The sequence below is a fragment of the Eptatretus burgeri genome, chromosome 1, assembly GCF_056783735.1.
Source record: "Eptatretus burgeri isolate ZD-2024b chromosome 1, Ebu_testis_v1, whole genome shotgun sequence".
In the NCBI taxonomy this organism is placed as follows: domain Eukaryota; kingdom Metazoa; phylum Chordata; class Myxini; order Myxiniformes; family Myxinidae; genus Eptatretus; species Eptatretus burgeri.
Window position 1 is genome coordinate 76,020,257 of NC_140961.1, and position 13,239 is coordinate 76,033,495.

A 13,239-nucleotide genomic window follows, 5' to 3' on the forward strand; every position below is an offset into this window, starting at 1 on the left:
CCTTCCACAGATCTCCTCATGTCTCTGTTCCCCACTGTTTTGTGCTTCCCTTTCCCACCCCTCTTGTCTCTTGCTCCCCTTGTTATACATTGTGTTGTGAGCTCTTATATGAGCCTTAACCTTGCATATTTAAAAAAAAAAAACAAATCTGCTTGATTGACTAACCTGTGCTTGCCCATGGTTGTCTTTTCAGATAAAGACTGCCCTGAATGTCATTTTGACATTGGCACAGAATGACTCTGACTCTTGGGTGCAGATGATTGCAAGCATCATTAAAACATACCCAGAGTCTGGGTCTCTCAACCTTGAACTGGAAGACCAAAGCCCAAATGCCCAAAATGTTCTTATTGACTTGAAAGAGAAAGGCAAGTTTTTTTTGAGACCTTTTAAGTGCATGCATGCTCAGGTTCTGATTAATGATATAGACAAACTCTGGATGTTTGTTTAAACTTAATTTTAAAAAAAACAATTTCAGGTAAAACATTGGAAATTGGCATTTCTAAACATCACCAGTGCGAGAACACAGAACGGATCAGGATGCACAGAACAAAAGGAACAGTAGGAAGAGAAGGGTGTTGAGGGAGAAAATCGAGGGAGACTTGGAACGGACGTGCGGAGGAATTTAGTGTCGGGAAGAACGCACGGGGTTGACAAGATGGATACAGAAGCAAACTGGAAATTTTGAAGAAGGTGGGCTTGGGGTGGAGAGGGCGGGGGGGGGGTTGTTTAACGGGTAAAAAAAGGTCATGGTTTTGGATTGGGGATGATCTGAGATGGTGGTGATCAGCTGTCTTGAAGACCAAGAGGGAATAATGAGATTGAAGAGAATGTAGAAGTTGGTTCCACACGTGGGATAAAAGAGGATCAAATGAGTGGAGGTGAGCAGTGATCCTGGATTTAGGTAGTTTCACCAGAAGAGGCTTGCTGGTGGACCCTTGCAGAAACCATTGGGGGAGGGGAGGAATCGCAGAAAGAGCAGAAGGTAAGACTAGAAAGGAGGTGCTCGAAGACAGATGATCGACCTGTCTGCGATGGCGAAGTCATCGATCCATAGACTCAGCTTCATCTTGGGAGATTCCAATGATCTTCAAAGCCTTGGTTTCCACCTCATCAAGCTGAGCAAGGTGTGCAGCAGGTGCACCAGCCCAGAGGGGAGAGCAGTATTCCATCAAGCTGTGGATGAAAGCATTGTTGGTGGATAGGGGTTCAGTTGTGCCAGGGAATGATTTTGTGCGACGGAGGATGCCCAGTCGGCGACTGGCTCTGAAGGCCAAGTTTTAGATATGTGGTTTGCCCAAGAAAGATCATGGCTGAGAACTTGTTTTTGTGTGTGAGCGAGGCATGTACATGACAAATATAAACATTTTATTATTATCATTATTATTATGATTACAAGCAGGTTTCGTGTGTGTGTGTGTGTGCGTGCATGCGTGCGTGTCCTGAGAAGTGGGAGAAGCAGGAGAGCTGGCAGGTTGATCGGTGGCAGGAGAACTGAGGGTGGTGTTGAGGGGGACTGTGTAGGGATGTTGATGGAACGCCAGCGGTTAAAGGGGTCTTGATGGAACGCCAGTGGGTAAAGGGGTCTTGAGGGAACGCAAGTGGGTAAAGGGTTCTTCAAAGGCTGAGGTTGTGGATGAAAATACACTTAGGACAACCCTCGGGTTGGATTTGGTCTGTGTGCCAAATGTGGTTATTGGTCCAGTGTTCCTTGCAAAGATACGTGAACAGACAGACAGACAGACAGACATCCGATGAATCTTATTTATGGGATTATTATGATGCTCTGAAGCTATTCATTTGTCTTTTCTTTTGTAACATTTAATTTTCTGACAAGGTAGAGACTTCTAGGAAGCATGTCTTTTCTCGAGTCCTCCAAATAGCTGATCTGCATCTGTTTGTCCTGCAGTTAGTGATTGTGATTCATCCACTATGTTGCCTCTTGAGTGCCAGTACTTGAACAAGAGTGCACTTACCACATTAGTGGGTCCACTTGCACCACCGATCAAACATTTCCAGCTTCGGCGCAAACCAAAGAGTGCGGCACTGCGTGCTGAGCTTTTGCAGAAGTGTGAGTCTTGCTTGTTTCGTGTGACCATTTATTTTGCTGCTTTTCACTTTTGCCATGTCAGTTGTGCTCTTTGTTTTGGTGCCTTGTCCACATGACAAGAATGGTGTGTGTGGTGTGTGGTGTAACTTGAAAAAAAAAATGTAGGAAGGGAAAAGTTAGAGAGAGCTTGGCAGAATACTGTAAGACCCCACTATTCGCAGGATATACATTCCTGGAAAATGCCGAGAATGGTGAATCCGCGATTCGCAGGACATTGTTTCAATGGAAAAAGGGGGGGACAAGTTCCTGGTGGTTCGTGTTTCACAAGGGAAAATAAAAAAATCCTGTGAAAAAGAGCAAATACTCCTGCGAAAAACCGCGAAAACATGAAAAAAGTGAATGCGCCCATGAGAAACTGCGAATATGTGAAGCACAGGGCCGCAAATGTAGAGCATGTCCCATTTTATCAGCCGAGAATACGCGTTGTCCGCGAATATTGAATCTGGGAATAGCGGGGTCCGACAGTATTTTTAAAGTCCATCCTGATGGAACGAAAGGTTTTTGTTTTTTCCCCCCCAGATGGCGCCAATCCCTGGCTGACCGCCCCCCCCCCTCCTCCCCAGTCGGATGCAATATGTTGTCCCATGGTGCAAACCACTCTTCAAATTTTATTTATTTATTTTCATGTTGTTCTCGGCGTCCATCATTGCTTCTCCAGGGAGTGGGAGTGCGACTGTGCTCACATTACCCACACTGGGCAGGCTGTTCACATCACGCAGTCTTCACACCCCGTTAGTGCTAAGCAACAGTGTACAATGTCGTAGTGACCTTTGCTTCTCCGGGGGGGGGGGGGAGGGTGTCCAATTTTGTCTTAGCTTATCCTTTCTATGTAATAATACACTAAGGCTTTTCTTTTGTGGTATTTTTCCCATTGGCTTCTGCTATTTTATATCTATACATTTTCTCCGCCAATCAGTCTGTTCGGGGAGGGGGCTTCAAAATCATATTTTTGTTGTTGCTGAGATTGTTTAAGACTCAGTTTCAGCAAAAGGTGGGAAAATCAGAAGATTGTTGGCGTTTTTAGACAAAAATGCATTGTAATAGCCATTTTGAATGTATCTGGTCGGAGACTATGTGGTGGGGGAGGAGGGGGAAGGGAAGGGTTCCCTGCAAGGGAAATCTGAAATTAGGGATTGAACTGTCAGCTAGTTATATTTATTTCATGTTTCTGGGGTGTATACAAAGTTTATTTTAGGTGATTTAATAACTCTTTTCTAACTATATAATTAAACAAGACTTCGATAAACCTTTGTACGTAGTAAATTGAGTATGTGGACGAACGATGGAATACAATATTTATGAATAACGTTTGTTTGTAAGGAATTTTTAATTTGTGAAGTGAAGTGTATTCGATGCTTTCAAGTTTAACAATGAACGACACGAGTAAGTCTGTCAAGGTAGGTTCTCCTCCCAATCAAGTCAAGGTAGAAGTAAGTCTCTCCACACCCTCTCCCACCCCTCACCCCTACCTCCCCCTCTCCCCTGTGCACTGTGCATGATATATAGAGAGAGAGATATAGAGATATATAGAGATATATAGAGATATATAGAGATATATAGAGATATATACATAGAGATATATATAGAGATATATATATATAGAGATATATATATATAGAGATATATACATAGAGATATATATATAGAGATATATATATATAGAGATATATATATATATATATATATAGAGATATATATATATATATATATATATAGAGATATATATATATATATATAGAGATATATATATATATATATATATATATATATATATATAGAGATATATATATATATATATATATATATATATATAGAGATATATATATATATATATAGAGATATATATATATATATAGAGATATATATATATATATATATAGAGATATATATATATATATATATATATAGAGATATATATATATATATATATATATATAGAGATATATATATATATATATATATATATAGAGATATATATATATATATATATATATATAGAGATATATATATATATATATATATATATATAGAGATATATATATATATATATATATATAGAGATATATATATATATATATATATATATATATAGAGATATATATATATATATATAGAGATATATATATATATATATAGATATAGATATAGATATAGATATAGATATAGATATAGATATAGATATAGAGAGAGAGAATATATGAGAATATGAATATGAATATGAATGTTTCCATTTGTTTTTTTAGTGTTTAAGAATGTTACACATGTATTTCTTACTTTCATAATGTTTTTGTCTTTTGCAGCAACAGAAACTGCACAGCAGCTAAAGAAATCATCTGGAATCACATCTCATGCCAAAGGCAGGGGTCTGGTAAAGAAATTGGATACCACCAGTATGTCCTCTTCCAGACATATGTACAACATCACTCCTGTGCGTTGCGGATGAGCCTGATCCAAAATCTGTGTTCTGTGAACTCTTTCTATTTTTGCTGGCAGACCTGGGGTCAGTTGCAATTGTGTTTGGAATTTGGGTTACAATTCCACTTAATTCCACTTTGCAAACGGTTAAGGTGGCTGGTTTAAGATGTTCGGGTCCTGAGTTTGACCTCCTGTTGTGCCATTAAAATAACACCGAGTGGGTTAACTCAGCCTGTCATCCTTCAGAGGTCGGCAAAATGAGTACCGGCTTACTGGGAAGAATGAGCCATTCGAGTGTTCTGTGTTGGAGTGCTGACCCGTCGAGGATTGTGCCTATGAGCCAATGGAAAACCGGCTTGGCAGCCCGACGCATTTGAAGACGCGAAAGGAGTGGCTCTTCTTCTTTTTTGCTTTACATGTAATTGTACATTGTAATCGATCCCAGGTCCGCTTTTGTGTTAGGGATTATAAGTAAAAATAGACTGGATTTCGGACTTTTAATTTGCAAAAAAAAAAGGCTTATTGCTGAACAAATTAGTTCAGCTGAGCATCATTTTGGAAAATAAATTTCAAGAAAAATAAAATGAACATAAATGAAGCAGTCGTACACTAGTTATGCCAGGCTTCAATCAATTAATGGGGAATTTTTTACCGATTAAAAATGGTCAATTGCGGATTTTTGTGCGTGTGCAAGTTCAAAAAACACCGAGGCCACAACCATGCCTCTGACTGGGTTTTCAGACAAAGTCCTAGGCATGCTTGAGCCTTGGTGTTTTTTGAACTTGCATGCGTACATACATACATATATACATACGTACGTACTCACACAATCCTTATATTGTATACCTATAATCTGAGAGCCGTTTGTGTCGTCATTTTTCTCAGAAGAGATGGCTGAACGGATCTTTGTAAAACTTTCAGAGGTTCATGTTTGAGCCCTGAGGAGTGTTTTAGGCAAAAAAAAAAACTTTATTTTTTGGATTTTTTTTGTTTTTAATCGCTCTATAGTGCTTCAGCATTTGTATCTATGTGAAAGGTAACATTAAATGATCCCCGACCACATTCCTTCGTCAGTGTCGGGAAGTATTTTAGCCCCCCCCCCCAAAAAAAATAGACCGGGCAATGCCGGGTACTCCTGCTAGTTATTATATACCATTTTGCATGACGAACCTTTAAGGCCTTTAACATTGCGCTTTAGCACTTTCACGTTGAACTGGATACGTTGGCAAGCGTACTTGGCTCCCCTTGTTTGCATCACTTGGTCAAACTGGAAACCAAATCTGTCAGTTGACTGCTTTCAACATGGGCATTTTAAAACATGTATTCATAAAAATGGTTTTTATTGCAGACGTCTTTGATAATCATTATGTATATATATATATATATGAATGAGGGGCAGTCAATAAGTAACCTCAAAATGGTGATATAAATTTGAGAATGTAACGTGTGTAGTTGTCGGCAATTTATGTTATACGTATGGGTAAAAGTCATGTTTTGCCTGTTTTCGATCTGGCAACATTGAACGTATGACGTTAGTCGAGCAGTTCCAAGATGGCGGCTCCCTTAGAAGCATGAACCAGGGAGGAGCAACGTTCTGTCATCTGTTTCTTTGGAAGTGAGGGTGTGAATCCCAGTGAAATCCATCGCAGAATGAAGATGCCACATGGTGATGCATGCATATCACTGCAGCAGGTGTACAACTGGGACAGGAAGTTTAAAAGTGGAGTGTCCAGTGTGGCAGACGCTGCTCGCTCGGGCTGGCCTCACACAGCCAACACACCAGAAATGGTTGTAGTAGTTGAGCACGTGCTAAGGGAAAACCGTCGCATTACGATTGATGAAGTGTTCTCTGAAATGAACATTAGCTATGGTTCAGCACACCTTACCATTCACAACATGCTAGGGTTCCGCAAAATGTATGCAAGGTGGGTGCTTAGACAACTCGCACCAGAACTGAAAGAACTCCACTTTTAAACTTCCTGTCCCAGTCGTACACCTGCTGCAGCGATAAACATGTGTCACCATATGGCATTTTCATTCTGCAATGGAATTCACTGGGATTCATACCCTCGCTTCCCAAGAAACGGATGACAGAACGTTGCTCCTCCCTGGTTCATGCTTTTAAGGGAGCTGCCATCTTGGAACTGCTCTACTTGCATCACACGCTCAATGTTGCCAGATCTAAAATAGGCAAAATATGACTTTTACCCATACATATATATAACATGTGTGTCATCTACAACTACAGGTACACACATTACATTCTCAAATTTATATCACCATTTTAAGGTTACTTATTGACTGCCCCTCGTAATTTGAGAAGTTTCTGTGCTTGTTTGTGTGTTTGTTACTTGAGAAATCAAAGATTTGCCTGTATATTGGTGGTCTGCTCTGTTATTGTCAGTCATCTACAGTTAAGTCAAAAGGTCATGGTCACAAATTTGTCAATTTCCATCTGATTGATTTGAAATGTGACCAGCATTTGCATATTGAGTCACTGGATTGGTTCACCAATCAAAATATAAAACTCTATTCTTTTTGAGGTCAAAGGTCAAGGTCACATAAAATCTATTTTTCCATCTGACTTGAAATTTGAACAGGGCTTGCATATTGGCTCACTGAAGCCTATCTTTGAGGTCAATAGATCCAAGGTCAAGGTCACAGAATCATCACTTTTTGTTTCAGTCACCTACAGGTCCGCAATTACACGCTCAGCTTCACGAAACTTAAGCAACTGGTAGGACTAGTCAGACTATAAGCCTGTTGTTTAAGGTTGAAAGGTCAGAGGTCAAGGTCTTATTTTCTGAGATAATTTTTGAGACTCACCAAAACTTATCCAACTAGTAGAGCTAGTCAAAAGCTGGAATCCCATTGTTTTTGAGGTGAAAAAGTCAAGGTCACAAAGGTCACTTACTGACTTACTTACTTTCCTGACTTACTTTTTGAGAACTTGGCACAGTCATTGTTGAGACTTCCGGTTTGCGTCTACATCCCACCCAGCAAAAGGTCGAATTTCTAAAATCGTCAATTTTCATCCGATTGACTTGAAAGTTTGAACAGGATTTGCATATTGGGTCACTGAATTTGTTCACCAAAAATCAGAACGATCGATTTAGCCGTTTTGACATGTCAATGGTTTCCATAACAATTTCACCCAATTACAATCAAATGGGACTTTTTATTATGTTATTATTACCAAACTTCAATAATTTTTGAAGACATCAAATTGAAACTTACACAGCTTATTGAGACGTATGTGTAGTGTAAATAAGATTTTGTCAAAGTTAGTCAAAGGTCAAGGCTATCCGAAATATGTACAACACCTATTGGGCCGCAGTAAGAAAATGTATCAACTACATTTGTTATTAATAATAATGAATCAAGTAAACACTTGATTGGTCACATTTTCAAAATTGCTGCTTCCATGGCAACTCTTTTAATTATTTTATTATTATTATTATTTGTATTTCACAAGCCTTGTGCCCTGCACAACATCTTTCTTGTTTGTTTGTTTGCCTTGTATGCACTCCTAAAAACCACTGGACGGAATGAGATGAAAACTGGAAGTTGTACTTGGGTGTGCCCAGGGAGGGTTTTTAGGTGATTTTCATAGCTTGGGGGGTTTCAGGGTGGGATATTTACCCTAATACACCATAGATGTCATAAAAGTGAGAGAATGGGTTCCTGTCCTCACAGATGGATTCTTTGCTAGTACACTTAAACAATGACGTCGATGAAGATGTGAATTTTTGGTTCAAAAACTGAGAAACAATTCAGCATGGAAACAGAAGTTGCAATACCTCTTGCTTGAGTTTCTTGATGCACTTGAAACATGAATATATTTGTGGATTTTTATCTTGAAATGCATTAATAAATGTGTGTTTTCATTGTTTATCTTTTGATGTCTTGTACACTGTGTCACTGCCACTGTTTTTGGCAGCTCCTCTTCGTGGCATTCCAAAACAAGTGCCCTTTCGGAGTCCTGTAACTCCTCCTGGCTTCAGTTCTCCAGGTGCTCGTAATCCGCTCACTCCCCGCACTCCACTTCGTAAGGAGAGAGGTGTTAAGGTGTGTTTCTGTTGCTTGCCTTCTCCTCCCTGGTTTTTATTGAGCTTCTTTAACCCGGATGTCTCGCGCGATACCTTAGCTGTTCACAATAGTTCTAAAATAAATAAAATAAGATTAGTTGGACAGTATTAAGTTTATGAATCTGTTGCTTGTCACCGAGTTACACAAAATACCCCATAATGACAAAGTGAAAACATGTTTTGAGAAATTTTTACAAATTCATGAGAAATGAAAAGCTGAAATGTGTTGAGTCAATAAGTATTCAAATCCTTTGCTCTGACACTCCAACTTGAGATCAGGTGCATCCAATTTCCTTTGATCATCCTTGAGATGTCTCCACCACGTGATTGGAGTCCACCTGTGGCCAATTCAAATGATTGGACATGATTAAGAAAGAAACACACCTTTCTATACAAGGTCCCACAGTTGACAGTGCATGTCAGAGCAGAAACTCCACCATGAAGTCCAAGGAACTGTCCATAGAACTCTGACATAGAATTGTGAGGAGGCATAGATCTGGGGAAGGGTACAAAACAATTTCTAGAGTGTTGAAAGTTCCCAAGAGCAGAGTGGGCTCCATCATTAGAAAATGGATAGAATATGGAACTACGCACTCTTCCTTCAGCTGGCCGTCTGACCAAACTGAACAACCAGGTAAGAAGGACCATGGTGAGGGAGGTGACCAAAAATCCAATGACCACTCTGACAGAATTACAGAGTTCCTTGGCTGAGATGGGAGAACCTGCCGAAGGACAACAATCTCTGCAGCACTTCACAAATCTAGGCTTTATGAGAGAGTGGTCAAACGGAAGCCAAAATGGCACATGACAGCACGCCTGTAATTTGTAATAAAAAAGGCACGTGAAAGACTCTTAAGAGCAAGAGGCAAAAGATTCTGTGGTCTCATGAGACAAAAAATGAACTCTTTGGCCTGAATGCAAAGGGCTACATCTGGTGGAAACTGAGCACAGCTCATCACGCATCTAACACCATCCCTACCGTGAAGCATAGTGGTGGTGGCATCATGCTATGGAGATGCTTTTCAGCGGCAGGGACTGGGGGACTTGTAAGGATAGAGAGAACAATGAATCGAGCCAAATACAGGCAAATCTTTGAGGAGAACCTGCTGCAGAGTGCAAAAGACCTGAGACTGTGGTGAAGATTTATGTTCCAACAGGACAATGACCCCAAGCATACAACCAAAGCAACACTGGAATGGCTTCAGAACAACAATGTGAAAGTCCTCCCAGCCAAGGCCCAGACTTGAATCCCGTTGATAAATCTGTAGAAACACTTGAAGATCGCTGTTCACCGACGTTCCCTATCCGACTTGACAGAGCTTGAGCAAATCTACAAGGAAGAATGGGAGAAAATCCCCAAATCCAGATATGCAAAGCTGATACAGACATACCCAAGAAGACTCGAAGCTGTAATCGCCACCAAAGTCACTTCTTCAAAGTATTGACTCAGGGGACTGAATACTTATCAACGTGAAACATTTCAGCTTTTCATTTTCATTAATTTGTAAACATTTCTTAAAATATGTTTTCACTTTGTCATGATGAGGTATTTTGTGCAGATCAGTGACAAACAATCTCAATTTATTCAATTTTAAATACAGGCTTGAACACAACAAAATGTGACAAAAGTCGAGGGGTGTGAATACTTTCTGAAGGCACTAAAATTGTATTCGATGAATGTTCGGATATTATGAATGGAAACAATCCAGAGTTTTATTGTCAAGACAGACAGAGATTCCTTTGATTATGGATTATCTGTAGCAGTTCTTGAAATCTAAGTCCCGCTCCCTGATTGGAAGAGGCGGTCGAGATCGTAATAAAGAGGAAGAGAAGGCGGGAAAGGAAGGTCGAGGCAGGTTGAAGGGAGGCATAATAGTAAACAGATGCTGAGTAGTACGGTGTTTGTCCAGCTATGACGTTTACATGTGACCATGTCCTGAGGGATTGCACATGGTGCCCAGGAGGAAATAGTTTGATTTCTTGTTGTAGTTTTATTGAATGTACTTTATTTGTTTTAATCTCTCCTCTGTCCTTTGGTGCAATTAATATAATTTCTTTCCCAAGGACTGTGATGGCATGCGCTTCGTGTCTGCCGCCATTTTGTCGAACGAGCAAGCGGGTTCGTTTTGGGGTCTCTGAAGGGTTAAATTGTTGTAAATCTGTTTGGGTCATGAAAGCTGATTGTGTTTTTCGGTCAAAAGGTCAGAGTCACAATTTTGTCAATTCGTTTGTAAAAACCATTCCATGGGATTCGCCCTGCCGGTCAGTACACAGGCATACGGCAACCGCTTGACTCGGGCCTGTTAAAAGGTTTAAGCCGGCTGTCTTTGGGGCAAAGCCCAACTTGAAGAGGGTAGCCAGCGTGAGTATGAGTATTGCGTTTGAAATGCTTCTGTCCACGCGATAATACTTCGAAGTGATGCTGAAGGATTTTTTTTTTAACTTTCCTTTTTTTTGTTCTGCATTAGTTATTAGACATCTCAGAGTTGGATGCTGTCGGAGCTGGAAGGGAAGCTAAAAGAAGGAAGAAGGCATCAGGTGTGAGAATATGCATTGTCATGATGGCATTGTCTTCCCTTCACTCACTCCTTCCTGCATTTACTCTTTATTTTTATTTTTCCTCCTCTAATTCTTGAACACCTGTACCAATCATTGAATGTTATCTTTACGAATAATTTATCATAACTGCTTGTATTTCGTTTTATTTTACTCATTTATGCTTTCATTTTTGTTCATCACCTATTTTTCTGGTACGCGATCATCGATGTCTCTAACCTCATGGGTGCTTTGCAATAGCTTGTGATGCTTATTCGATGTACAGCAGATCGGATTTGAGTGTTTATCTATGCTTGCAGAGCCTGATACACCTGATAAAATGACGAAGGAAGAGGCGCTGATGAATCCTGTCACACCAGATTATGCTGCTGGTCTGGTGTCGACACCGGTGAGATGATAAATACATCCTTTTGGTTGGTTCTGCACTTGCAATGCACGACTTGTTTTCGGTGTAGTTATTTTGCAGATGCCGGGTTTTTGGTGCCAATTGTCTGGTTTTCCAACCAGGTGTGTTGGAGTGCAGACACTTTGAACCACCGTCATACATAACAACTATATGCCGGCTGACACGAGCTGTTTTGGCAATCTCGTATTTTTGTTTTACCTTGGCTATTGAAGACGAGAAGCCTAGTGTCGGCTTAGTGGTTAAGGTGGCTCGCTTGGGACCTTAGGGTCTTGAGTTTGAGCCCATGTTTACCGTTGAATTAACACCATGTGGGGTTGACTCAGCCTGTCATCCTTCTGAGGTTAGTGAAATGAGTCCCAGTGTACTGGGGTAATAACCATTCAGGGTAACCTGTGTCAGAGTGGCGACCCATCCAGGACTGTACTCCTCGCCAATGTAACTGCTTTGGCAGCCTGATGCGACTTCACAGCATGAAAGGAACGGTATATACATATACTGAAGACGAGGTGTTGAAAGTCATCCACAGATTGCCCACAAATCTTGCCTTGATCCAATCCCAACATTCTTCCTGAAGGAAAACGTTGCATATCTTCTTCCAGTTTTGACTGAGATGGAAAAAACCCCATTGAAGAACAATACATTTACTATCTGCTGCTCACTGTGCCATCATCAAACCTCTGTTGAAGAAGCCAAGTCTGAATAAAAAGTCTAACTCCAGGCCCGTTTCGCACCTGACCTTTCTCTGCAAGACAATCGAGAAAATCACTTGTTCTTTGGGCCGAATGACCTCGTCCTGCGTTTGAAGTTCCTTGCAAAGGAATTTGTATGGTACATATGTATTCACATATGTACTGTTGGACCTCTCAGCAGCATTCAATATGATTGATTGTGATATTTTGATATCTTGTCTGTCACTCAGAACAAGTGTCTATGATGTCGTGCTTGCCGATTGGTCAAGCGGAGTCGACATTGACAGCGAAACCTTACATGTTACTCAAGTTGGTGTCTGACTGCTGCAAGGATCTGTATTCCGACCACTTGGCTACTCTGCGTATTCCATGTCTGCAGGAGACACAGCTCATATCATGGCATCTCTTACCGCACATATGCCCATGATGTACAACTCGATGTGTCGTTTGATCCCAAAATCCTGTTGATCAAAATCGAGCACAGGACACCTTAAGGACACGTATGCTAGATGTTAAATCTTGGATGACGTGCAATAAATTGAAACTGATTTACAGCATCATTCATCACATCGCAGCAGCATACATCACCCGGTGTGTCGCTGGAGGCATTGCATGTGCAATGTGTAGTTGTCGACTGGAAAATTGTGACTCTCAGCTTGCAAGAACAGTGTTCCAGTGGAGAAAAAAAAATATGAAAAAGAACAACTGATCGTTAATGTCAATCATTGAACAAGCCCATTTATCTAATTCCATGGTCAGCCACTGATAAAGTTTGTCCTTTGAATCCGGTCTCCCCATAAACCATGACTTCTGGGCTGACCACCGAGCAAAGCCAGCCTCCAAAGCCATCTACAGACTGGGCATCCTCCATCGATCCAAATCGTCCTTGAGAAATCTGAACTACTCACCTCCTGCTAGGCCTTTCCAGGCCAGGTGTATATTACATATACACACACGAGCGGGGTGCACCCACACATT

General features: G+C 40.6%; 2 protein-coding genes across 4 annotated transcripts in view; one reads left to right on the forward strand and one right to left on the reverse strand.

Moving 5' to 3' along the window:
- LOC147034779 (uncharacterized) overlaps positions 1-13,239 on the reverse strand; it is a 160,129-nt gene that overhangs the window by 138,963 nt on the left and 7,927 nt on the right. The window lies entirely within an intron of this gene.
- Positions 1-13,239, forward strand: part of NELFA (negative elongation factor complex member A) — a 28,443-nt gene that overhangs the window by 2,560 nt on the left and 12,644 nt on the right. For both annotated transcript variants that reach the window (XR_015060203.1, XM_085888897.1), the window contains exons 2-7: positions 194-369; positions 1,911-2,068; positions 4,408-4,497; positions 8,463-8,590; positions 11,079-11,148; positions 11,466-11,554. Coding sequence is in view for 1 of the 2 variants with exons in the window: in XM_085888897.1 (XP_085745023.1) it covers positions 194-369; positions 1,911-2,068; positions 4,408-4,497; positions 8,463-8,590; positions 11,079-11,148; positions 11,466-11,554 (711 nt within the window). In the remaining variant the exon portion in view is untranslated. The remainder of the gene's footprint in view (positions 1-193; positions 370-1,910; positions 2,069-4,407; positions 4,498-8,462; positions 8,591-11,078; positions 11,149-11,465; positions 11,555-13,239) is intronic.